Source organism: Lepisosteus platostomus, chromosome 1 (genome assembly GCF_059453375.1).
Source record: "Lepisosteus platostomus isolate fLepPlt1 chromosome 1, fLepPlt1.hap1, whole genome shotgun sequence".
NCBI classification, from domain to species: domain Eukaryota; kingdom Metazoa; phylum Chordata; class Actinopteri; order Semionotiformes; family Lepisosteidae; genus Lepisosteus; species Lepisosteus platostomus.
This window is the reverse complement of record NC_142611.1, coordinates 12,079,943-12,103,202: the sequence shown is the minus strand read 5'-3', so window position 1 is coordinate 12,103,202 and position 23,260 is coordinate 12,079,943. Positions and strand designations below refer to the sequence as shown.

Sequence of the window (23,260 nt, the reverse complement as noted above, 5' to 3'; positions counted from 1 at the left end):
TTGCATTAGGAATTTGTCTTTTCACATACCCCAGCTCGCTCTCCAGGCACACAGACGGGGAGAGAGAAGCTGGGGGTCAGAGCACAGGGTCAGCCATTTATATGGTGCCCCTGGAGCAGCTGGGCTTAAGGGCCTTGCTCAAGGGCCCAACAGAGTAGGATTTCTCTGCCGGCAACGGGATTTGAACCGGCAACCTTCCAGGCACAGGCGTAGATCCTTAGCCAAAGTGTCACTGTTTTATATTATTTTGTACAAATCCCTTCAGCTCTGAAAACCCGACATGGCTTTCGCTGCTATGGAACTGGAGCCTACTTCCATTGCTGCTGAATGCTTGTAACTACTGAATAGCAGGAGCATAGTCTAGTCCTCAAGAAAACACCTGAAATGTCACAGTTAAATTTATAGCAGTCATTTGAACAGGCTTAATTTTTTATAATTTTAGGACCCATGGTTATTTACACCTTCAAATAAAATGTTCTATGTTTCCTTTTGTTGGAATGCAAGTTGAAACAGTTCAGGTTAATTCAGATTTCTGAGCTACTGTGCCATTATCACAGCATCTGCGTAAAAAAGGCTGAGGTGCTAAAAGCTGGTCTGTCTGGTGCTGTGTGTGTAGGATGACTTGCCCCGTGTGAAGACTGAGATTGAGGCCATGAAGAACCTCAGTCACCAGCATGTCTGCCGCCTGTACCATCTTATAGAGACGACAAAGAAGATATTCATGATCTTGGAGGTGACAAGCTCATTTTTTTCCCCATTTACAAAGAAGTACCTATCCTTGGATATACCACAATTGTCATGTGCAGCACAATAGAATATTCATTCATCCTAATAGTACACTGAAGGGAGTGATAATATCAGATGTTTATGAATATCCAGTGGCAGTTGTTGTAAAAAAATCTACTTTGTTCTGTAACATTGCCATTTGTAAGGTGTTTTACTTAAGCAGTGGTTTCACAGACCTCGGCTGCCACGAATTTTGGCTTTGGTGGGCACTGGTTACCCTCTGAAACCAGACCTCAATGCTTCTTCCTAGTATGATTTTTAAAAAGATTACAGTTCAAAGAAAATCTCAACTGACAGATTTGTATGTGCATGACCCAAGGATTTGTCTTTAGCTACAGCAGTACTTAAACAAAAGACAGACAACTAAAAAACCACTACCTGAAACTACATGACACAGACAGGCCATCCTCACTTCACTTCTAGATAGCTTGCTTTTGATATTCAGATTGTATTGTATTTCCTTAATATTGACTGATATGCTTTTTCTACCTAAATATACTAGTACTCTTTAGCTCACCTCAAGCCATGGTTTATGCAAGCAGAGTTATATTTCATCTTCTGTGATGGTTTAAGAACGGTTCCTTCCTGTGCCGCAGTACTGCCCTGGAGGGGAGCTCTTTGACTACATCATCGCGAAGGATCGCTTGTCTGAAGATGAAACCAGAATATTCTTCCGCCAGATTGTATCGGCCATGGCCTATGTTCACAGCCAGGGCTTTGCACACAGGGACCTTAAACCAGTAAGCTTGGGGGGCGGGCAGTGCAGCTGTGTCCTGTAATTACTGTAATTTGTCCTGTATTTTCTATACTACTGTCCTCCTTCTTCATGATGATGCAATACGTAATGCAGTAGAAAATGTGGAAGTGTTGACTGTCGACAAGTGTACATCAGGAGGAGAGACGTGGAGTGGATATGAATTGGGAAAAGTGGTTGTGAAGAGGGATGACTCTGTCCCCTTTCCATCTTTATATCTGAATTCTCTCCAGTCCAGTCTTCAGCTGCACGCTATTTCTAATTTTTTTTTCAGGAATTGCTTTTATCGGAAGAGTCAGAATGTCTATTTCAAGTAGAGAGGGATTTAAAATGTAATTTAGCAGTAAGAAAGCCACGAAATGACATGACACTTGAACTTTCACTCCTTATACATCACTGTAATCAGGAGATAATCAGGAGAACTGATTATCAGTTTAAAAACACAGGTTAGGCGTAGCTTCTGTAAACTAATCTTCTCTGCTTTTTGCTTTATCTTCATTCTTTCTCTGCTCTCTACAGGAAAACTTGCTCATTGATGAAAACCGGAATCTAAAGCTGATTGATTTTGGTCTGTGTGCAAAGCCGAAGGTAGGTTTTCTTTATAAAGAATGCTGAACTTATTTTATATGAATATGATGTTGCAGTATACAGGGACACCTGTTTGCAAAAAAACATTTTAAAGTGTATAAAGCAAGTTAAAATGATGGTTGCCTTAAAGAAAGATAAATATTTTCACCTAAATTAAAACAAATCCTTAAAAATACTACTTTTAGGTTTTTTGTCTTTATTTAAAAGATCAATTGATTACTAAAACAATGATTTTTGGATGATCTTTGATTTAATCATCATTTAAACATCAACATTTCTTAAAACTGACAGATTATTAACTGGCTCAGATTTGAGATACACTGGATTAATTGCCTGAAAATTAACCCAACTGCAGTACTTTAATAACACTCATGTAACAGATTGCTCATTCTTTATCTGCACAAAAAAACTTCTAGATTGAACAGGTTACAGTCTTGCATTAGGATTCACAATACGTCTTGACCATTGTGTGCATTTGCCAGAAAGAAATGCAGTGCTGTACATTAACTGGCATATGTGTGAGCACAAAAATCATTGCATATTTATGTACAGGTTATTACATTAATTTCGGAAAGATGTTATTCCGCTCGTGTGCATTTTGTAACGATTACTCAGCTGTTCCAGAGGTGGTATCCTTTGGTTGGACTGAACTGAAAGTAGGTAAAATCATTCACAGGCTTTGGAATTGTTTTTGTGTTGTCAGGCCTATTTTTTATGCACTACAAGATGTGAGTAAAATGTAATATGTGTCTGGCATCATAGCGATACGGTTAGGGTTTTCGCCTGTTCCACCTGCACTCTGCAGATGTTAACAAATGTGTCCCCTGGTTTCATTTGACCTTTTTAGGAAAATTGATCTTTATTTTTGCTTGGTAATGCCACGCTGACCAGTACGCTCCCTGTTCCTTTCCTGCTCTATAATGGAAGTTCTGCAGAGTTTTGACAGAGCCCTGTTCTTGACAGAACTTTGTTATCCCTGTTTTGCACCCCTTCCGAATGTCCTGGGGTCTGCTTTTACGCCCCAGACCTAACGCTGGTTCACTTCCTGCTGCAGGGCGGCCTGGAGTATCACCTGATGACCTGCTGTGGCAGCCCCGCCTACGCCGCCCCAGAGCTGATCCAAGGCAAAGCTTACATCGGCTCTGAGGTGCGGACTCCTCACAAGTCGCTTTGAAGTTTGCAGGGGCCCCACTGGGCTGGAAAAACACCAGCTGTCTGTTCCGAGATATTACAGTGCAGCTCTGGATACCGCGTGTAACAAACTCCTCACGATTTTTGAGGCTCCATGTCAGTTCTTTTTTTTTTTTAATCCCAGAGTCAGAGTTTTGCACGTTGTGTTTTGACACTGGCTGGCAAAATTCTGGGCACTCCTGGCCATGTCACTGAAGAACAAATATTAAAAGACGAAACTGCAACAGGTGTTGTATATTAAAAAAAAAACTGAAATGGAGGGTATGTTTGCCTTCAGTGTCCTGCGTTAGGCAATTAGATACAGTGCATTCAGATATTTTAGCCATCGTAATTAGCTGCATGCTCACTTCACGGAGCACATTGTTCTTATGTTGGCTGAAATGTTCTTTAGCAGAGCTCCCCCCAATGCATTTTATTGGGTTTGCAGTGCCAGTAATGGAAATCTACTGATTAAAAAGTCTGATTAAATAAATGGACGTGTTTCTGGACATTTCATGTTTGGCATTTCCTTCGTTTTGATCGCAGCCATTCTACTCTGCAGAACTGCAATGGAAGGAAAGCAGATAAGCAAGGTTTAGATATTAGGATCACAGCACAAGTATGGGAACCTTGTGCTCAACCTTTTGCTCAGGGTCATGTGTAAACCTACACAGTGACTTTTAGTGATGTTACACTATACGCAGTTGGGGCTCCATGTCATTTGCTAAGCCAGGTGTATATGGGAGATGTTTGGTGAAACAGCGGTGCCCCCTGGCTGTAGTTCTGGTATAATTAATAATAATTGCTTACGCTTATATAGCGCTTTTCTGGACACTCCACTCAAAGCGCTTTACAGGTAATGGGGACTCCCCTCCACCACCACCAATGTGCAGCATCCACCTGGATGATGCAACGGCAGCCACAGTGCGCCAGAACGCTCACCACACGTCAGCTATCAGTGGGGAGGAGAGCAGAGTAATGTAGCCAATTCATAGAGGGGGATTATTAAGCCATGATTGGTAAGGGCCAATTGGAAATTTGGCCAGGACACCGGGGTTACAGCCCTACTCTTTTCGAGAAGCGCCCTGGGATTTTTAATGACCACAGAGAGTCAGGACCTCGGTTTTACGTCTCATCCGTCACTATACTGGGGCATTAGGACCCACATGGACCGCAGGGTGAGCGCTCCCTGCTGGCCCCACTAACACCTCTTCCAGCAGCAACCTTAGTTTTTCCCAGGAGGTCTCCCATCCAGGAGGTCTCCCATCCAGGTACTGACCAGGCTCACACCTGCTTAGCTTCAGTGGGCTGCCAGTTGTGAGTTGCAGGGTGATATGGCTGCCCATATCTGCCCATTGTGACGGCTGTGCCCTCTCCCAGGCTGATGTGTGGAGCATGGGAGTGCTGCTCTTCGCCCTGCTGTGCGGGTACCTACCCTTTGATGACGACAACATGATGGTCCTCTACAAGAAAATAACAGTGAGTCCTTCAGCCCTCGAATTTGCGCAAGCGACTTCTATTTCACACAAAGGCAAAACTGGAGTTCCCGCCCATCAAGTTCTCTGGGATGCTCTACCAAGCATTTGTAAATTAAGCTAGCTTTGTATTGCATGTGTATCTCAGGTATTTTTCTTCCACACTATAAGAGGTTGCCCAGAACCGGGAACTCCTAGTACATTTTTGTCTCTTCTTTAAACCCACCCCCTTTTATAACACTAGAATTCAGTTCAAAGTGGAAAACAGACAAGTATATGCCTCCTGCCATTGTTCATATAGAAAAAGGCACAGAGAGGAGATGTAGCTCCGTTTCAGTAGAGCAGAGTTAATATCAAGTGGTAACTAAAAATCTTTTTACTCAACATGGTTTCTTTGATCAGGTAGACTACCTTAATTTTTATTGATAATCAACAAAACCTAACTATCATAATAACGGCAATCAATTCCTATGACATGGCTTGCTATGGTAATTAGACAAGATAAACACTATCATACCTGCGCTTGAATTCATGTCACACTCTTACAGACTGGTAATGCTCGTGTGTTAGGATGACCTCATGATGCATAGGAGAACACTGATACGTGGCTCTGTAATAAGATAATGGACTTTTCTCTCCTAATGAACAAAGTAATTTGAGCAGTTTGCTGTGCTTTCTCGATCCTTTGCTTCTTCTTAAAGCGTGAAACTGGACTATAGCAGCACTGGACTGAGTAGCAGTCTGAAACCAGTGTGGTAATTCACTCAGGAATGAAATGAGATGCCTTGCTTTGTCAGTGTCAGCATAAATTAGACACACTTCTGCTAACAAGGCTAAGTTTGTAGCTATTTTGTAACTTTAAATTTTTCTCTTTAAGAAGAACTTGACTTGTTTCTTGGTGGTAGTTTTCCCCCAAGATAAACTGGCAGTGCAGTTGTCTTTGAAGGTGTTACCCACGTGAAGGCCCTATTGTCATTTTAAGAAGTACAATTGAGTACAAATATAGTTGAGTTTTCTTGGTAAACTGCAACCATGCTTTATCACGGTAACAATGTGATGGTTGCTCTTTCTGCAGCACTCAATTATACACGCTACCTGTTTCCATGACGATTTTTCTGCAGGTGGATGAAAGTGTCTCAACTGCCACATTGTCAAAAAGGGAAAAAATACCATTACTTTCTAGTTCGTAAGTCTGCTGTTTGTGCCGTTTCAGAGAGGAAAATACGACAACCCCCGCTGGCTCTCTCCTGGCAGCGTTCTGCTTCTCAACCAGATGATGCAGGTAATCTGGCTTGTGTTTCAGAGGCTCTGGGTATTTGTCCTGCTTAGTCATCTAGCTGTGCTGCAGTTCTTAGGAATTTGGTGTAGGAATAAACCTGCCACTGCTGTAAGAAATTCCTCTCTTTTTCTTTATTACTTTATTGTATGCTGTTGTTTATTGTATTGCTTTATTTTTTTTTACTCTTCTGTTGGAAAGTCCTTTACGTTTAGCACATTTTTATTATTTAACACAAACCATCTATAGTTTATAAGGCTTAATAGAGCCATTTTATTGCAGCAATTGTAATGTATATTCTAAGATTAGGCTGTACTACCTTGGTATGTATTATGGATATTTCATGGGGAATTAAATGCAGCTAATCTTTAGAACTTTATAGATGACGGAGTTGGTATAGAATTTCCTTCATGTTTTTTGCTTTCCTTTTAGCTTCTGTATTTTTAATCATTAAAACCTGTCTATACAGTTTTGCATAGTGTTGTAACAAAGTTGCTCTATAGAAAAATCATAGTATTGAGCATAAAACAAAAGAATTATGTATTGGTTTGCTTTAGGTCTCTGAGAAGTTGGTGATCACCTGTCAGACCAGTGTTCTTTAGAAAGAAAACGTTTTCTTTCGTGCTTGGCTGGAAGTAAAAACCTCAGTTTCCCTGTTTGTCCTCTAGGTGGACCCAAAGAGGCGCATCACAGTCAGGCAGCTTTTGAATCACCCCTGGATGATGGAGGGCTACACCAGTCCAGTAGAATGGCACAGCAAACAGCCAGTGAGTCTCTTCATCTTCAGAGCTACACCTCTCTCCTAGAAGACTTTTTTGCTTGATTGTGCTGACTGTATGGTTTCATTTGCAAAACTCCTTAAACACGCCTTAAACACAACTTTTGAAAATTCGATGTGATCATTTCTTCTATAAAATTTGCTTTCTTGAATCTGAAGAAAGTTTTCCATGTGACTAACAATTTTAACAATGTCAATGTGTATCTTTGTGATTTTTGAACTATTGTCTAATGAATAAATCAAATACACTTGGTTTTGCTTCCAAGTGAAAGTTAACTTGGATGGGAAAACACTACTGTACTGTCCACGTTTTGAGTTTGTTCATTTTCACTTTTACTTTGTCAAGAGTGTGGGGCTGAATCAGACTAGTTTCAGTGCTATTGATTCAACAAACCCCGATCCTCATGGCTTGGCAAGACCTGAAGTTCCAGCCAGCACTAATGCTCAATTCTTTCTGTCCCAGCTCGGTCATATCGATGAGGACTGCATTACAGAGATGGCCGTGTACTACAAACGATCAAGGCCAAGCATGACTCAGCATGTTTCGGAAGTAAGCATTTCAAGACCCCTTTCTTTGCATTTGGAAGCGTTGGCTCTCACAATGTAGGGGGGTATTCCTAGACTTTGTCTGATTTAATCTAATTCCTTGTTGCAGCCAAATTAGAAGTGATGTATGCTCGCTGTGCTTCAGGCGAAAGGTTTTTAAAATGTGATCTTGTTGAAAATTGTTTCCAAAAACTTGAAAAGGCCTCTGGAGGGAGAATATTTCTACTTATAACTCTAGCTCCAATAGTTAATCATATTCATAACATAAAAATGAAATGCCACTAGCTCATTTGTTGCCAGTACGTATTTGATTCAAGGATCTCATCCAGCCATTTTTTGAAGGAAATCAGTGAGTCGACTCCAACAACTTGACTAGGTTGACATTTTCTTATGACATTTTAGATAATATTCTATTTTTTCCATTCTATCCTGTATAAAGAATAGTTCTTAGTGTATTGTACAGTCTTAGCATCTCTTGATTTAAATTGTACACTGATCTTTTTTTCAATTGTCTTTTCTACTGTATGTGCCGAGATGGAGCAAACTGGACTAAGCCGTCAGTTTAATCTCCTTGTAAAGGGTACTTTTTAAATCTGAAGTAATATGTTTTATATTTCCTTTTAAATTTATTTTAAATAAGCTAAACCATGTCGCTTATAAAAAAGTCCATTCTTTTTCTTTGGATCCTTACCCAGCTATGTGAAGTTTTATAGAGTGGAGGTTAACAGGCTATAGAGTACTTTGTTCCAGTTTGTGACATGTTGCTCAACCTGGGAATTACACTTTTTTTCAATTTCAATAACGGGAGGAAAATGTTTCCTTTTCTTCCTCTATAGCAGTTTGTTTTATCTTATGTTTGTAGCTGTTAAACTACAGCAGTTTGTTTTATTTTACTATTATCTCTGTGGAGTTGCATAAGCCTATATTAAATAAGCACTCCCAGTTTCTTATCCTAACCACTAGATGGCAGCAGGGCACAGACAATACGAAACTTCACGTTCTCCAGAAGGGGGTGGGATGTGAAAAAGGATATATTGTTGAGTTTATACCTTTTTAGCTGTTTTTTTTCTTATCAGAGTAATTGCAAGGCTGACTTGCATTAATAAAAGACATGGGTGCATGCTTTCTGATATTAACGCTTCCGGCGTCTGTATCTAAAATATTTTACATCTAAGATGTAAAGTATACGGGCAGAGTTTGTCCCAGAATTTAAGTAAAATGCTTTCCGCCCCCCAAAAATGCATTCACAATATGCTTTTTCTTTTTTTATCAGCACAGAAAGCAAATGGGAAGCAATTTGATGTCTTCAAGGCACCCTATTCAACCAGTCTGTTACACGAGAATTTCTGCAGACAAGCTCAAAATGTATCACCGCGTGCAAATGGCAGCATCCTGTTTCATTTAAACGTTCAAAGTGACCAGTCTGTGCTGCTTTGAAAAGCTTTGATCTGTTGATATGGAATCACTGATTATTTAAATGGAACTTCGAGCCGTGGTGTTTGAAAATCTAATTGCTGATACTGCCCTGGTTAATTTGAAAAGGTGTCTTTATGTAGGCAGCAGTTATAGTACAGGATACTGTTGGGTGCCAATGACAAAATCCAGTGCACCTACGTGGCGTATAAGTGATCCAAGTCTGTGAACTGAGCCGTAGTTGCCCTTTCTGGCACTTCACGCATCGTTTCTGTCTGTATTGGGGCCAACCCGTTTCCTTGCTCTCGTCTGCTCGTAGTGGAAATACGACCACACAACTGCCACGTACCTGCTGCTGTTGGCTAAGAAGAAGCAGGGCAAGCCTGTACGTCTGAGAACGCTCTCGCCTGCAAACCTGGCTCCCAGCACGCCAGTCGGAGAACTGAAGGTAACTCAGCATGTCCTTCATGAGCAGGACACCGTTTTGAAAGTACTTCATGTCAACTCCATGCAACAGACAGCAGCACATTTGCTTATGGTTAAACAAATGATCCTTGGCCAAAGATATTTATAAGGATCTGCTGCCATCAGAAACCTCGTCAACCCATTGAAAAGATGGAACAAAGTTGTTTGCATGGAACACTGCTAGTTTGTTTTTCTTCAACTGAGAAGGAAGTCTGGTAGATTTTTAAGGCAAAAAGGTTTTCAGAACACATGAATGCAACTATCGGCTTTGAAGCTGAGGTTAATTTGCCCTCTTTCTTGAAATAAGATGGATCCTTGAAGACTTTCAACACTTTGTGTAACCTGTAGGATATGTGAGAACTTAACTGTTCTGCTTCTTTAGAATTAGATTAGAAATGGAGGAAATGGGCATTGACATAATAGTATTCGCAGATAGATCTGGTGGGAGAAGGACTTATTACAAAGAATTTATTTCTTATGTGTTCGTCTTAACACTGGATCATGAAGGAAAATGTTTTGCAGTCCCAAAAAATGCTCGGCTTCTACAATGACTCAGACAGTGCTGAAATCCCTCTGGTGTTTGGATCCATGGAGTTTGCCGACGAATGTGGTTTTGATGATGTTCCATACGCCCCACTCACTCCTACACCTCAGAAGGTATCATATGTGTTCTGTATTTTAACTCCTGTTCTAGAGGACAATTTCCAATTGTGATATGGATCAGATCTGTCAGCTTTTATTGTCTTCTTCTTCAGAATCTTGTGGTGCATTCATTTCTAAAGTTATCTAGCACCTGGCCGACCAGAAGTCATCTTTGTAAATGTTGAATCTATGTACATGGACGCTAGACTGATGAAAGGAACGTCGCTCAGAGAAAGTATTGGTCTTGCCTAACGACAGTATTTTAATAGGGGTGTGTCGCCTTTCAGACTTGAGCCTTGTCTTTTCGTCTTCTCTATTAAAGAGATCAAAGTACGCCTCGGACACGGAGAGCAGTGATGTGGAGTGGCCAGCCTTTGACAGAGAAAGAATTCACTCTAAGGCCTCCGAAAACAAGGAGAACATAAGTGGCACTGCAGCCAGCAAGAAGACCGGTGCCAATTTTGCTCTGCCAGCGCCCAGGACCCCAGCCAACAAGAAGAGCTCACGGGCACACAAACCCGTTCTGACGGTTCCGAATCCCAACGGCGCCGACGGGCCCAAAGGTAAGCAGACCAAGACCAGTCTCCCTCACGAAGGTGTGTCAGGTTTCATTTCTTCTTGGATCAGTACAAAATCTGTCGGGCAAAGATTATCCTGGCGAAATTAATGCAGGTACGTGCGGTGTCGGCCGTGTGCATGAGCACTTCTGCACCATACTGTGCAAGAACTTCCTAACCCACTTAATGACTTCCATTTTCTCCTCCCCAGCCGCTGATCATAGACAATATAGGAATTTTTGTCTTGATTGCCAATGGAGTGGAAACTCAAAATGAGAAACCCATTCTATGTAATAAGACCTACTGTCAACAATTAGGAATTTCTCCTCTTTTCACACCTCTGTGTGTGTGTGTACTGTGAATGCTTTATTATTTATTATATATGTGTGCATAGACTTGGGACTAGAGATACAAGGCAAAGTTAAAATGGACTTGTTTCGAAGTTCTGAGGTGACTATTTTATTAGCATCTCACAAAGTAGTATATCATAATAGCACCTACGATTTAGATGTACAAATTCCCAGAAATCTGTGTTAAGGGCTTTGAAATACTAACAAACTTGGCATCGGACACGTACAGTATATGTAACCCAAATTGACAGGATAACATCCAATTCAGAATATTTTGAGCACAACCAAAATTAATTACATTTCCACATCTCATGCAAATTAATTTGCAAACTTAGGCTCTTCTAAGTGGGTGTACCTAAAACTTTGATGAAGGCAAGTTCACAGACTTCATCACCTACTATGATATTTATTTACACTTTATAGAAGTTTAAGGCTAAAGACTGTCCCCAAACCTTTACAAGTATTGGAATCGGTGAAGTTGGCTCTACAGAACAGGGTGCAGGTATCACACATATCTCAATCCTGTTTGAGTCAGCTCCTTCAGTTCTACCATTTCAGTGATGTATAAAAGCTTTAACCAAGAGTTTAGAGTGCTAGCATTTTATCAACTAACAGTTTAATACATTTCTTTATAAACCAGATTATGGAGCTTTATTTTCTTGTATTCTTGGGAAAGTATTATCGTTATTCCAGACTGCATTTGCAAATAAATTATATTTCTAATGTGTAATTTATCGTGCCAGTTATAAACTTTTTACACGTTTTAATGTATTTCAAATTAGTAATAAATTACATAGGAGCATGTAATTATCAGCTTCATCAAACTAAAGAATTACCAATTAAAACAGGAGAAACAAAACCATTATATAAAATTAATTTTCATCTCTTAAGCAACCAGAATTTCATGAGATTTGGCCTGTATGTGGAGCCAATGGATAAATTGTTTACTAACCTAAAGGGATTATGTATGATAGGGATACTCAAACTGTGGTAGTTATCTACAAGAATCTTCTGGGATATGGCTGCTTCAAAATGTTTATTGTGGAAGAATAATTCTGAAAGTTGACATTTATTGCTGTTCAACTTGTAGGCTTGAGCAGAAATGTAATTATTTCCCTGTAGAGATAGAGAGAGGCACCTTTTTTCTTCAATAAATTATTAAACATTTAAGTTCCAAATCATGGAAACCTGTACTCCTCAAGTGACAAGATTGTGAAATAAGTACTGAGACCTATGTGTAGCTATATTTTTCATGCAAAATGTTATTATTTTTATTATTTTATATTATTTTAGTTCACATTCAGATTATGCATCTCACTATGTGTAAAGGTTTTCCCTTTCTTACAACCTTTTTCTAAATTGATACATATATATATATTTTTAAATTGTTACCTTGTATTCATCATGGTCTTCAGCCATTTCATTCTTGAAGCCACTGGTTCAAAAGAAAATTGTTGTTTCTATATTCTGGAATTTAAAATGAAGCCTATGGCCTTAGAAATGTAAGTTGCATACATTCCATGCCCTGCTGGGTTGTTGCAGTATCTGATGTATGTTTCCAGGTACTCCTCTGTGGAAATTGATTGTTCCTTTTCGAACATGTAAGTTTGTGCACAGGGATGCAGGTGTGGGTCTGGAAGAGCACAGAGTTCAGGAACTTCCCTTTAAGGCCTCCTTGCCTGTAAAGCTTTCTGTTCCTTCTAATGACTAATGAGAAATGATAAAAGGGATTTGTATATCTGCAGAGATACAAAATTCAAACTCAAGCCACAGTTGCTCTAACCAGTTCAAGGGGCCTTTAACTGGAAGAGGGGTCACACTGCCTTCTCGGCATCGGCTGTAGTTAGTTCTTGCACTGTGGAGGTCTTATGCCTGTTTGCCTGATATTTTGGTTATATTGCGTCCGTAATTTGAAAGAAATTGAAATCTTGCAGTCACTCGTTTATTTATTCAGCTGGATTTTGATTGATTTAGAACGAAACCCAGAATCACTGGAAACCACAGCATGTCCTGGTTACCTGTCACGCACCCCCATATCGAAAAGTGACCAAGCCTGTTGATATTTTCTACACAGTTATGAGTAGTAAGTAAAGATGACAAACACTCTTGAGCAATGCTCATCAGAGACACGGTTGATTGGGGGTGACAAGAATTGTACTGCTACCAGATAGTCATCTCTAATAGCTTTGGTATTAACTTATAAGAACCCTACTCCTTTCCTTGTGTTGTTTATTCAATGGTTGCTGTTATTTTTTACCACTGCTGACAGCTGGTGTGTGAGGTTGGTCAACAGTGACCACAGGTAATGAAACTGCTGATCTGAGGATGTCCTGTGTTCTTGTACCAGTAAGCAGTAGCAGCGGTGACAAAGAGGCCCCCACGAAGAAATGTCCAGACCCCGTGGCAGTAGAAGAGCTCACACTTATGTCCTTCAGCCCGGAGCGGAGGTATGAACGCCATGTTTCCTCCAACTGTCCAATGAAATTTCAGCACCATGAGTTAGCAGAAATAAAGACTGGAGGTCATTTTGAAATGGGTAAAAAAAGAGGACGATAATTTACACTATCACAAGCCATCATGTTTATAGTTCATGAATATTTTGGAGACTTTTCTTAAAATCAGTTCAGATACTGATAAGACATTATAGTTTTAATGCTCAAACAGTAATGCAGATCTGTTTGATAAGGTCTGGTCGTTCACATACAGTAGAAGGTGGAACCATATATCAGTTCGGCTGTCTTTCCCTTCTGAGTTAACTGAGCTGTGCATTTGTGATGAGGTTCAGTATCTAAAGGGTGCTAATTTAAGACCGACAGTCTAATTTTAAAGAGCTGAACCAGACCTTCACAGGGGACTGGGTGAAGAGTCACTAAGTTAATGATGAACAAATCTTCTTGTCCTGGTTTTCCACTGAAGACATTCGGGTAAACCAGATTCCATTGGGAGCATATCAAATCGTCTGAAAGGTGTTTTTTTAGATATATTTAAGTCCACAGACTTCAATCTGTTCTGTCAGTCATTTTATTTGAGGGGATTCTATACAGAGATCTGATCTGTAATGTGAAGTGCTTTCATGTCCAGCTAAAGGTCATTGCTGCACTGCCTTTGTAATGTATTTGTGTAGGTACTGTCAAGACCTAGTACTCTAAGTCAGTGGTTCCTGATCCATTGTCCTGCAAGAACTGTGTGTTGCCGGGTTTTCATTCCTGCTGACCTCTGTATCTCCAGTGGTATCTGATCTGCTTAATTTTACCTTACTTGTTTCTCCAGTCAGTGCCAAATGTTGAAAACTACTACTTCAACAGTCCTGTTTCTGCACTCAGAACTTTCACTGCCTCTCAGTTTGCTTGCTGTTGTTTCTGACTATTTAGCTCTTTCTAGTTGGTCAACTAGTGGTGAACAGAGATGGGAATGACACCATATCAGACCTAATCACAATAAGCATTTTTTTTCTTTCTTCAGCAATCAGTTCATTTCAGGAAATACGCCTGGATGAGGGGATCTGAAACTCACAAGGTTGAAACCAATTACAAATACCATATCACCTTTAAGAACTGAAAGCAGATTTACATGTATGCCCCCAACACAAAGCTGAAATCAATTTGATTAAGGACTCTGGAACAAAAACCATAAGACGGTGTTCCACTAGGACCAGGGATGAACCTACTGTTCCAAATTATTATATATTATAATTATCAAATTAAGTACAAAATAGCAGTGCACAATTTGTGTGATCATCCAATGTCTTTTTTTTATGCTGGGTGGATGGATTTGTTGTTTAAAAATATGCGACTATTTCTTCAGTTCTAAGAGTGAGAACCTCTATTTGTACATCTTCCTTGACAACTCAGTTTCATAAAACCTGATCAAATCTGGGCACGGGCTTCTCCTACCTGCCTGAACCCGGTGTGTTTCTGTCTCCTCCAATGGGTGTGTTCTGATCCCCAGGTCGCGCTCTCTGGAGATAGAGGTGATTCAGGCTCAGGTGGACAGCGCCCAGAAGAGAAAAGGCACAAAGGTGTTTGGGAGTCTAGAGAGGGGCTTGGACAAGATGATCACCATGCTGACCCCCAGCAAGAAGAGAGGGTCCAGGGATGGACCTCGCAGAATCAAGGTTAGAAACTGCATTTTTTTTGTTTCCCAACAAGCATGGATCCAAAACAAATTTGCTGGGGTTTTCCTTAGGGAGTATTTGGGAAATTTTAAATATCCATCCATTATCTTTAAGCTGCTTATCCTGATGAGTGTCGTGGCAATGCTGGAGCCTATGCCTTCAGGGAGCCCTGCCTGGAAACCTGTTTTTAAACACATCCATGGATGAGGGAGTTTAACTTAACTAGGCAGGAGCAAGTCTCTTTGTTCTGTAACTGGTTCTTATCTTCTATGATTTCAAACAAAGTTGGCTCCTAGAAATCTGCTCTATTAAAGCTTCAGTTCAGCTTTTCCATGCTATCTCATTCCTACCTGGATGACTTGAGTCCATGATCATTCGTTTACACGATAAACCATATTAATTCCATCGTCTGTTAATCTAAGGAACATAATTTGCTCTGTCTTTTTACACTTTTCTTGTAAGTGCTGTGCTGACCACTATTCATTCCTAACTAAATATCACCTCAATTGAAGTTATATCTTAGTTGTTATATTGTGTTCTCTAAATCGGCAATGAAAAACTGATACTTTTGTTAGGGATGTCTGTGGTGACATTGAAGCTTGGGACTGTTGTTGTATGCTAACATTTCCTTCTGTGATTAAATAAGAGTGACCTCTTCAAGTGGAAACATACAATGAGAACATAGTAGGGCTGAGCCCTGTTGTAAATAAAACCACTATCTACAGTATATTCTATATGTCATTTAATAACAGACTGTTTTGCGATTGTGACATTTTAAGTTTTTTGCCTCTCATCACCTGATAAATCCTCTAGCTTTTAGTAAGGATTTTTTAGTTTTTCTTTTGCAAATATTCAAAATAATTTGTTTAGCATTTTATCACCATGTATTGTATATCGCCATTTTATTCAATCCTGTTCTTGGAGGGTTAGCGTCCAGGTCTGTTAAAGCTGCAGCACCTGAAGAGCTGGGGAAAACTGTTAAACTGGTTCAGTAACGGGCTGATTCAGGTAGTTATGACGTCAGCTGCACTGAAAACCTTATAGACACACCAGTCCTGCAGGACCAGGACTGGGGCCTGTTGAAGTACTGTATATTGCTGGTTACTCTCTGTACATTTATTTACCATGACTATGCTCTAGAACAGAGAGATCTCTGTCCAGCCAGGCTCTGATATACCGTATCTTGCAGCACATGTCTAGTTCTTGAGGACTACATGTGTCAGGGTCTCAAATGGTGCTCCTCTGATGTAGTCCAGAGCTTTGCAGACCGAGTTCTGAGTTCTGTTGGCATTTTAATTTTGATTCGTGTGCCTCCTTTTCACCAAATACCTCATTAGACACACCCTAGAGTATACACATTCTTTAAATAGTTTTAATGGCACATATGGTTTAAAGAACCGATGCTTAATGTCTCCATGAAGGTGCCCGGTTCTTGATTGGTTTAGACTGGAGCAGGTAGTGTTGGCATTTTCTGTAACAGTATTATTTCCTCTGAAGGGATTGACTGACCCAGCTGCTGAACATTTGCTCTTGTAGTATGTAAGGAGTAGTTTGAACAAAGCCAATGAAAGTTCAGTGAAAGGCTGTGCCCCTGCCCTGGAGCGCTAACCCATGGTCAGAAATCCTGCTCCTTTATTGCCACGCTGTTCGTTTGTCTTCCATGCCATTTCTGTTAACTTCTCTTGGAAATTGGGGTAGACTTCAGAATTATTTTTTTACCCCCATACTTAAATTATTCAACAATACAACTTTTGTGCTGTGATTTCTCATGTATTTGTTCAGTTACACACTGCTGCCTACAAGTGCCTCATGTGCATCGCTCTTCAGCAGCATTGATTTCATTTTCCGTATTTCCCTTTATAAGGCACAGTACAATGTGACGTTAACAAGCCAGCTAAACGCAGATCAAGTCTTGAATCAGATCATCAGCATCCTCCCTGAGAAGAATGTCGACTTTGTACAGAAAGGGTGAGTGGATTCCCACTGAATTATTTTCCAATGTCAGATCATTTCATAAGTGAAAGCACTAAAGGTTATCTAAAACTAATTTGGCATTGGTTGTGTGACTCCTCTGTCCCAAATTTGAATTAATCATTTAACTACATTAGATACGATTGGGTAGGATTCACATCCATAGCTATACAGCAACCAATGATAATTTATTAATCAAACTGGAAATTCAGCCTTTCACCTTGTATCTAAAATTGTGGTATCGAATGTGATCTGGGCCAGATTGCCATTTTCATGGAGTTTTGATGAAACAGTATGTAAAAATCATAAAGTCAATGTATTAATACAATTCTTTTTTCAGAGTTCCTCCCTGTAACTAACAGCGCTCCTGTGAGCTGGCAGTTTTATCAGCAAGACATTTACCTTAAACCTGCTTCTTGCGTTGTGGATGTGCAGAATGAAGAGAATTGAAGGGCTTGATGGTGTGCATTTTGCAGGGTGTTTGCATGTTCTTTTCTTCTCTCCTGTCAGAGAATGTGACAATATGAGGGTTGACAGTAAGGCGTTCTGAAACTTGGCCTTTGCAGTTCCAAAAATCAGCTACATAAAGCAGAAATCATGCAGAATTCAGAAAGTTAAAACGGGAAGTTTGAAATGGGATAGACCCAGGTCATTTATGCCTTGTCTCTGCTCTTTTTTCTGCACCGCAGCTACACCTTGAAGTGTAAAACCCAGTCTGACTTTGGCAAAGTCACCATGCAGTTCGAGCTGGAAGTGTGTCAGCTGAGCAAGCCAGAGGTGGTGGGGATCCGGAGGCAGAGACTCAAGGGAGACGCCTGGGTCTACAAGCATTTAGTGGAAGATATACTGTCCAGTTCCAAAGTATGACAGGAGTCTTGTGAGGACGAACTGTAGCACATCAGTGCAAAGCTCTGCATTACATTCTAAAGTGACCTTCCCCATATATTGTATCACTTCAGCATTACACCCTAAAGTATAAAAACCTTTGTTGTTTTCGTGTTAGATTGTTTGTCTTGTTTTCTATGTTCTAAAGTGTTTGTTACTGTTTATTCTCTTTTTTTTAAGCTGGGTTAACTGAAGAGAGATCATGTATTTTTAACTGAATAAATGTATAGTTTGTTGCAATTGTTTACTAACAGGAATCTGTGGTCTGTTAACTCTTAAGGCCATTTAGAATTCCACTTGCAGCTTTTGGCCAATGCATAACCATATTGTGGGAACTGCACAAGAAATGCACATCTCCTTCCCATATGGGCAGGCTTTCATTTGCATAACTTTGCTTCTGTCTGCTCTTTAAGGAGGATTTATGTGGCTCGTTAAGTAAGTCACAGCTGTGACTACCAGAGTTAAACTTTATGTCCAGTAAAATGAGGTTGATTAAAATTACTGCCTCATTTTGGTGCAGTCTCATTTAGCTGCTTTGATAATCTAACCATCGGTAGTACTCACATGGCTCTCCACCACGCATCCAGCTGAATTTGACTACAGCCAGTACTCTGAAGGATGGGCCACGTAATGCTGATGCTAATTAACTGGCTTTTGATCAGACGCAAGTGGCTGGCATGTCCAATTATGACACATATTGTAGAACACCAGTGTAGTTCTGTTTTGGAACAGCCAGGGCGATGTTACAGATCCAACCGAAAGGCACGTTTCCGTTTGTTCTAAATTAGCTCTTTGCTTCCGTTCTTCAGCTGCTCTTCTCTTTTTCATCCACATCTTCCTCTCTGGAACAAACGTCCTTCTGTAATAATGGCTCCTGCTGGCAGAGGTGGTGCAGGAGCACCGAGGAACTGAAGAACAGCCGCTACCTGTCAGAAACCTGCTGCCTTCTCACCTGCCCACACTGGCCCCTCTACTCCATTCATACCCCAGCATTTCACTCGCCCCCTCTCAGCAGGCGTCATCGGAGCAGGGTGACACCCTCGGATAGGCACTTTCCCTGTTTGCTTGCTGTTGCAGTGTTAATGATACGAGTTAACAAAGAGGACTAGCTGGCCCAGAGCTTTGTTGGTATTATTAAGATCCAGATTTTTTCCTAAGGTTGAAATCTGTTTAAGATTATTGCTCAGTCCTTGAAATACAGGACTGGGGTCCTCTATTTATAGGTATAACACGGGCATCTTTTGTACTAGTTTTCTAACAGCATGTGGATATAATGGGAAACGTAACACTGCCGTCATCTTTCCCTTTAACTTTTCATTTTCAACTCTAATCTTTAATGGTTTGTTCCAATGTAAATAGGGGAAAAGGGAGGGTTTCAGGGAATTGTGCTAGTTAGGATTGTGAACTGGTTAATGGGTTGAAAACTGAGTATTCACGGATTATCTGTGATTATCAAGTGTCTGTATTAAAACTATCGTTCTACCTCATTTATTTAAATTGTCTAGGTTCTGGCCTAATTAGAAAACATGTTAAGTATGCAAGCAATACCAAAATGCCAGGATAAGTAAACAAAACAAGCTAAATAAGCCTCCTCATATTTGTAACCCTTATAAGATTAATAACCGGATTTTAAATAGTAGTCATACACAAAAGACTAAATTTCTCATTACTTTCAACAAAAACTTAAAACAGAGCACATTCTAATATAATGTACACACACAAAGAATACAACAGCATTTAACGGAATATCCTAGATCACAGCTGAGGTATACAAAAATGCACCACTTATAATTTATTGAGCAAACCATCAATTTAGAATGAGACAGAATGTTAAATTCAACAAACGGGCTGTGAGGATTAGAGAGAATTTAATCAGGACTAGATTAAACGGGTAAAGAGTTTATAACATATATGCAAATGATAATCCTTTACCCCGGTAAGATGTCAATTAAAATGACAATTGGAAGAGCACACATTTATACAGCATGGTGTTTTTAGGAGCTAGTAGAGGAAAGTACTTTACGTAACAGAGGAAGAGTAATGTCACAGCCATGTTTCCATTTTGAAAGAGGGAGTCCTAGGGCCTGCTCCACTCAGATACAATCCAAAGATCAGAGGTCCAGGTTTCTATAAGGCCTAGAAAGTAGAGGTAGAGGGTATAAAAGCCCTCTTGTCTTGTTTTCAGTAAGAGCTCTATTCACGATTCTAAGGGGCTGTTACTATCAACTCCTTCCTAATTTACTGTCCCGGATGATCTATCCAGACTTTTAAGATGAGCCTCGCAGAAATAAAGCCACTGCTGCTGTAAGAGCTGAGGACAAAACGCAGGTGGCGCAGGAGTGGCACAAACACGGAAGACGCGAGCCGGAGAAGTTTTCAAACAAGAGTTTTCCTGCGGCCATTTCGATCCCGGCCAGGAGGGCCAGTCAGTTAAATAAGAAGCGCTCACTCAGCTTCTTTATCCCCAATGGGGGTTTCCTTCGCATCTGATGACGGCGAAGCAGGCAGCGTAGTTTTAGTGCCTCTCATTCTTCAGGAACCCCACGCGTCCCCGAGACCGGCCACATATGGCTTCCCGTCCAGAGAACTGATGATGGTGCAGCTGGCTTTTATTGCCCACCAATTTGCAGGCCCCTTGTTTGAAGCCTCGCGGGCCAGCAGAGCACCAGGAGCCTGGCAGATCACACACAATTGATCTGTTTCCTAATTGTCTATTTATCACCTTCCAGGGATTTTCCCGACCTCCCACTGAAGGGGCGAGGGAAGAGGGCTTGAACGATGAGCCCTGCCGAGGCATTTGCTCACTTTAAATGAGGGTCTGGCCGCTAAATAACTAATTTAGCCTCGCTATCAGCCTGAAAAAGTAGGTATTCAGTGTAAAGTGCTGGCGAGGGAATTGATTATTTCTTCCTCTTAGTGTGCATGATAAAACTGGCGAGCTCCGGCCAGTGCCAAAAGCGGGAAGCACGTCCCATGTGGCCAGGCAATTTTTATCATGGAGCATCAGTACCGAACGTGTAAAAAAGGCAAAAAAAAATGTTATCGCAATACCAGCTCGGGCTGGAAATTTGCATGCTGCATTTTTTTTTAACTAATGATTGAAAACAGCCCTCCCCTGAAAACGGAATACCACCAACCAACCCCCTGAAACCACACTCACCTGAAAGAAGATACAAGCAGTTCGAGGAAGATGATTATGAAGACGACACGTCTATCTGTTGTATTTTGCAGAGGGTGCACTTTTTCCATTAGGACCTCCCATTATAAACTGACTGTCCCTTCATCTTAATTTGATGACACCAGGCTAAAACCTATGTATCCAATAAAATTACTGGTCTATCTACCATCTAGCATTTTTCTTTTTAATTATGATGGGAGGTGTTCATGTATTTTTCTTAAATAAATCGATATAATTACTTTTGTAGGTGGTGTAAAACAAAGATTGCTGCCACTAAGATTTTAAAGGCTGGAAGATAATGTTTGTGGGTGAAAAGATTTATCTTTTCAGTGGGAAAATTCCACTGGCTTTACCTCAGTATCTTTTGGGAGGGGCAATTCTTTCTTAAAGTGCAAACGTTTAAAAGTTTTGCTGTGCCTTCCTCTCCTAGCTGTATTACAGAACCGTCACTGTAACGAGACAGGGGTTTGTCGTCTTGCTTTCGAATGCTGCGCGCAGTTCCAGTGTGCTCTGCAGAGGTCACATGAAGTTTTGTCATACAGCCTCGGAAACCAGAGTGACAATGATTAATGTCCAGGAGAACATCTAAAAGAGCAGCAGGGTCCCCAGTGTCCTGCCTTGTGAAGACTTTGGCATGGCGCTCAGGCTAGTGAAATGAATTGCTCCAGACCTGTACCCTTCTCTGCCAATAGCCAAGAAATGTTCATCTCTTTCTTCCTGAAGGCTGGCATGGGCTATGTTACTTTGACTTCTAATAGTATACATACAGTACAGTATATACCATATGTGTAGTAGTATGATAGTAGACAAAGCAGCAAGCCATGAGGAAGCAACTGGATTGAGCAGTACTTTACTTCTTTTCATCGGGAATTAAAGCATTTATTTTGTTGAGAGGGTCTCTGTGAACTTTGTACACACTTTTCCTGCAGAAGATGCACTATTTTATAGGGGGGACATTCAGAACTGGGTTGAACTGGATTGGGAGAATGCTGGACACAAGGGCTGCTGTGTAATTCTATACTTTTATATAGGAATGCGTGCTGCGAACCTAAGTAACCAATTGTATTAAAAGAAGTTATAGGGAGGCAAATAGGGAGGTGGGAAGATGTGCGTGATTTTGAAACACCGTTGTACGCACAGGTAAGCGTGATAGGTAACAGAAAAATATTTAGGGACTGCTGTAGTTAAATAACCTAGAGAAAAATACACCGAGCATGTTTCGCTCCCATGCGCATGAAATAACGTTTTTTTTAATCTTCTGAGACGGACTCCTCACGGTCTTCTAAGGGGAAGCGGGGACATTTTTCTCCGAACAGTTTAAATTATTATTAACGATGTTATGAGCACGCATATGTTCAAATATGATTAAACACAGTATGCAGCCCAGCTGTTTCATACGTGTGCCCTATCTGGGTCATCGCTACGTCCGCAGGAAAAGTTGTTCGTGTTGTGAGATGGCACAAGATATTCTGGACTCCCGTTATCTGGGTTAGCAGCCGATCCAAGCCTCCAGCCATGTGCTTCTCTGCCCTGCCTTGTCAAAATACCTCTGATCAGGTCGTGCAGTGCAGCAAGTGGCCATTGATGGCGACTCCTTTTTGCTTCTCGCAGAGTGCTGTGCCGTGTCACTGTCTCACCGTGAAAAATCCCTGTAAAAAAGGAGCGACAGGACAAGCGCTCTCATCAACGTTATGTGTTAGACCTAGAGCATAGCCAGTATCCCGCCGCCTGAGTGAGCACCACGTCAGAACTCGGAAAAGACTTTGAAAAAAGCAGCTGAAATTCACGCTTGTTCAGTCACTGTTCTCCCCACCTTTAATTCTCCCTTTCTCCCTATTTTTGCTTAATTATATATAGCCTAGGTTAAAAAAAAGAGAATGTAATAAATGGATTTTTTTTAATATAAAAAGAAGCATTTAAATATGTTAAAGACACCTCCGCCAGGTTGACAGGCACCTCCCGGCTCTCGCTGGTAACTACCTGCCAGCTCTGCCATTGCGATTTTAATAGAAATCAAAGTAATTTTGCCGGAGAGAAGCCCTAAAAACTCTCAGGGGAGGAATCATCAGGCAGAACGGTCCCTCGCTGAGGATTTATTAGCAGGCAGGAAGGGGGAGGTTGATTAGCCGGCGCGGCTCAGCAGACACGCTGTCAGGCAGGCCTCTTAATCCAATCAGTTACCTGTCGGAGGGAAACGCTCCGTGTTCCTGAACAGAGCAAGGAGAGCAGAGCCGCGCCTGTCCTGCCCTCACCTTCCCCACACCCACTGCGTCTGGCCGCCGTCCTCCGCACTTCCCTTTCCCCGGAGCACG

The 23,260-nt window shown here is 41.0% G+C and overlaps 1 protein-coding gene and 1 long non-coding RNA gene across 4 annotated transcripts in view; one reads left to right on the top strand and one right to left on the bottom strand.

Moving 5' to 3' along the window:
- The window catches only part of melk (maternal embryonic leucine zipper kinase), a 24,631-nt gene extending 6,621 nt beyond the window's left edge, over positions 1-18,010 (top strand). The window contains exons 4-19 of one of the 2 annotated variants that reach the window (XM_088624437.1): positions 617-733; positions 1,383-1,526; positions 2,060-2,128; positions 3,183-3,275; positions 4,679-4,777; positions 5,987-6,055; positions 6,718-6,816; positions 7,291-7,377; positions 9,106-9,234; positions 9,774-9,908; positions 10,216-10,456; positions 12,363-12,401; positions 13,148-13,247; positions 14,749-14,914; positions 16,779-16,882; positions 17,575-18,010. In XM_088624437.1, the coding sequence (XP_088480563.1) occupies positions 617-733; positions 1,383-1,526; positions 2,060-2,128; positions 3,183-3,275; positions 4,679-4,777; positions 5,987-6,055; positions 6,718-6,816; positions 7,291-7,377; positions 9,106-9,234; positions 9,774-9,908; positions 10,216-10,456; positions 12,363-12,401; positions 13,148-13,247; positions 14,749-14,914; positions 16,779-16,882; positions 17,575-17,752 (1,869 nt within the window). In that variant the 3' untranslated portion in view covers positions 17,753-18,010. The remainder of the gene's footprint in view (positions 1-616; positions 734-1,382; positions 1,527-2,059; positions 2,129-3,182; positions 3,276-4,678; positions 4,778-5,986; positions 6,056-6,717; positions 6,817-7,290; positions 7,378-9,105; positions 9,235-9,773; positions 9,909-10,215; positions 10,457-12,362; positions 12,402-13,147; positions 13,248-14,748; positions 14,915-16,778; positions 16,883-17,574) is intronic. The other variant, XM_088624446.1, reaches the window with a different exon arrangement.
- LOC148677710 (uncharacterized) lies at positions 13,145-23,260 on the bottom strand. Of its 2 annotated transcripts, none has more exons than XR_015935301.1 (4): positions 23,130-23,260; positions 22,496-22,597; positions 14,694-17,388; positions 13,145-13,271 (listed from the first exon to the last, which is right to left on the bottom strand). It is a non-coding gene; the product is annotated as an uncharacterized LOC148677710 (long non-coding RNA). The 2 variants fall into 2 exon arrangements; XR_015935302.1 differs by lacking the exon at positions 13,145-13,271 and adding an exon at positions 14,067-14,302.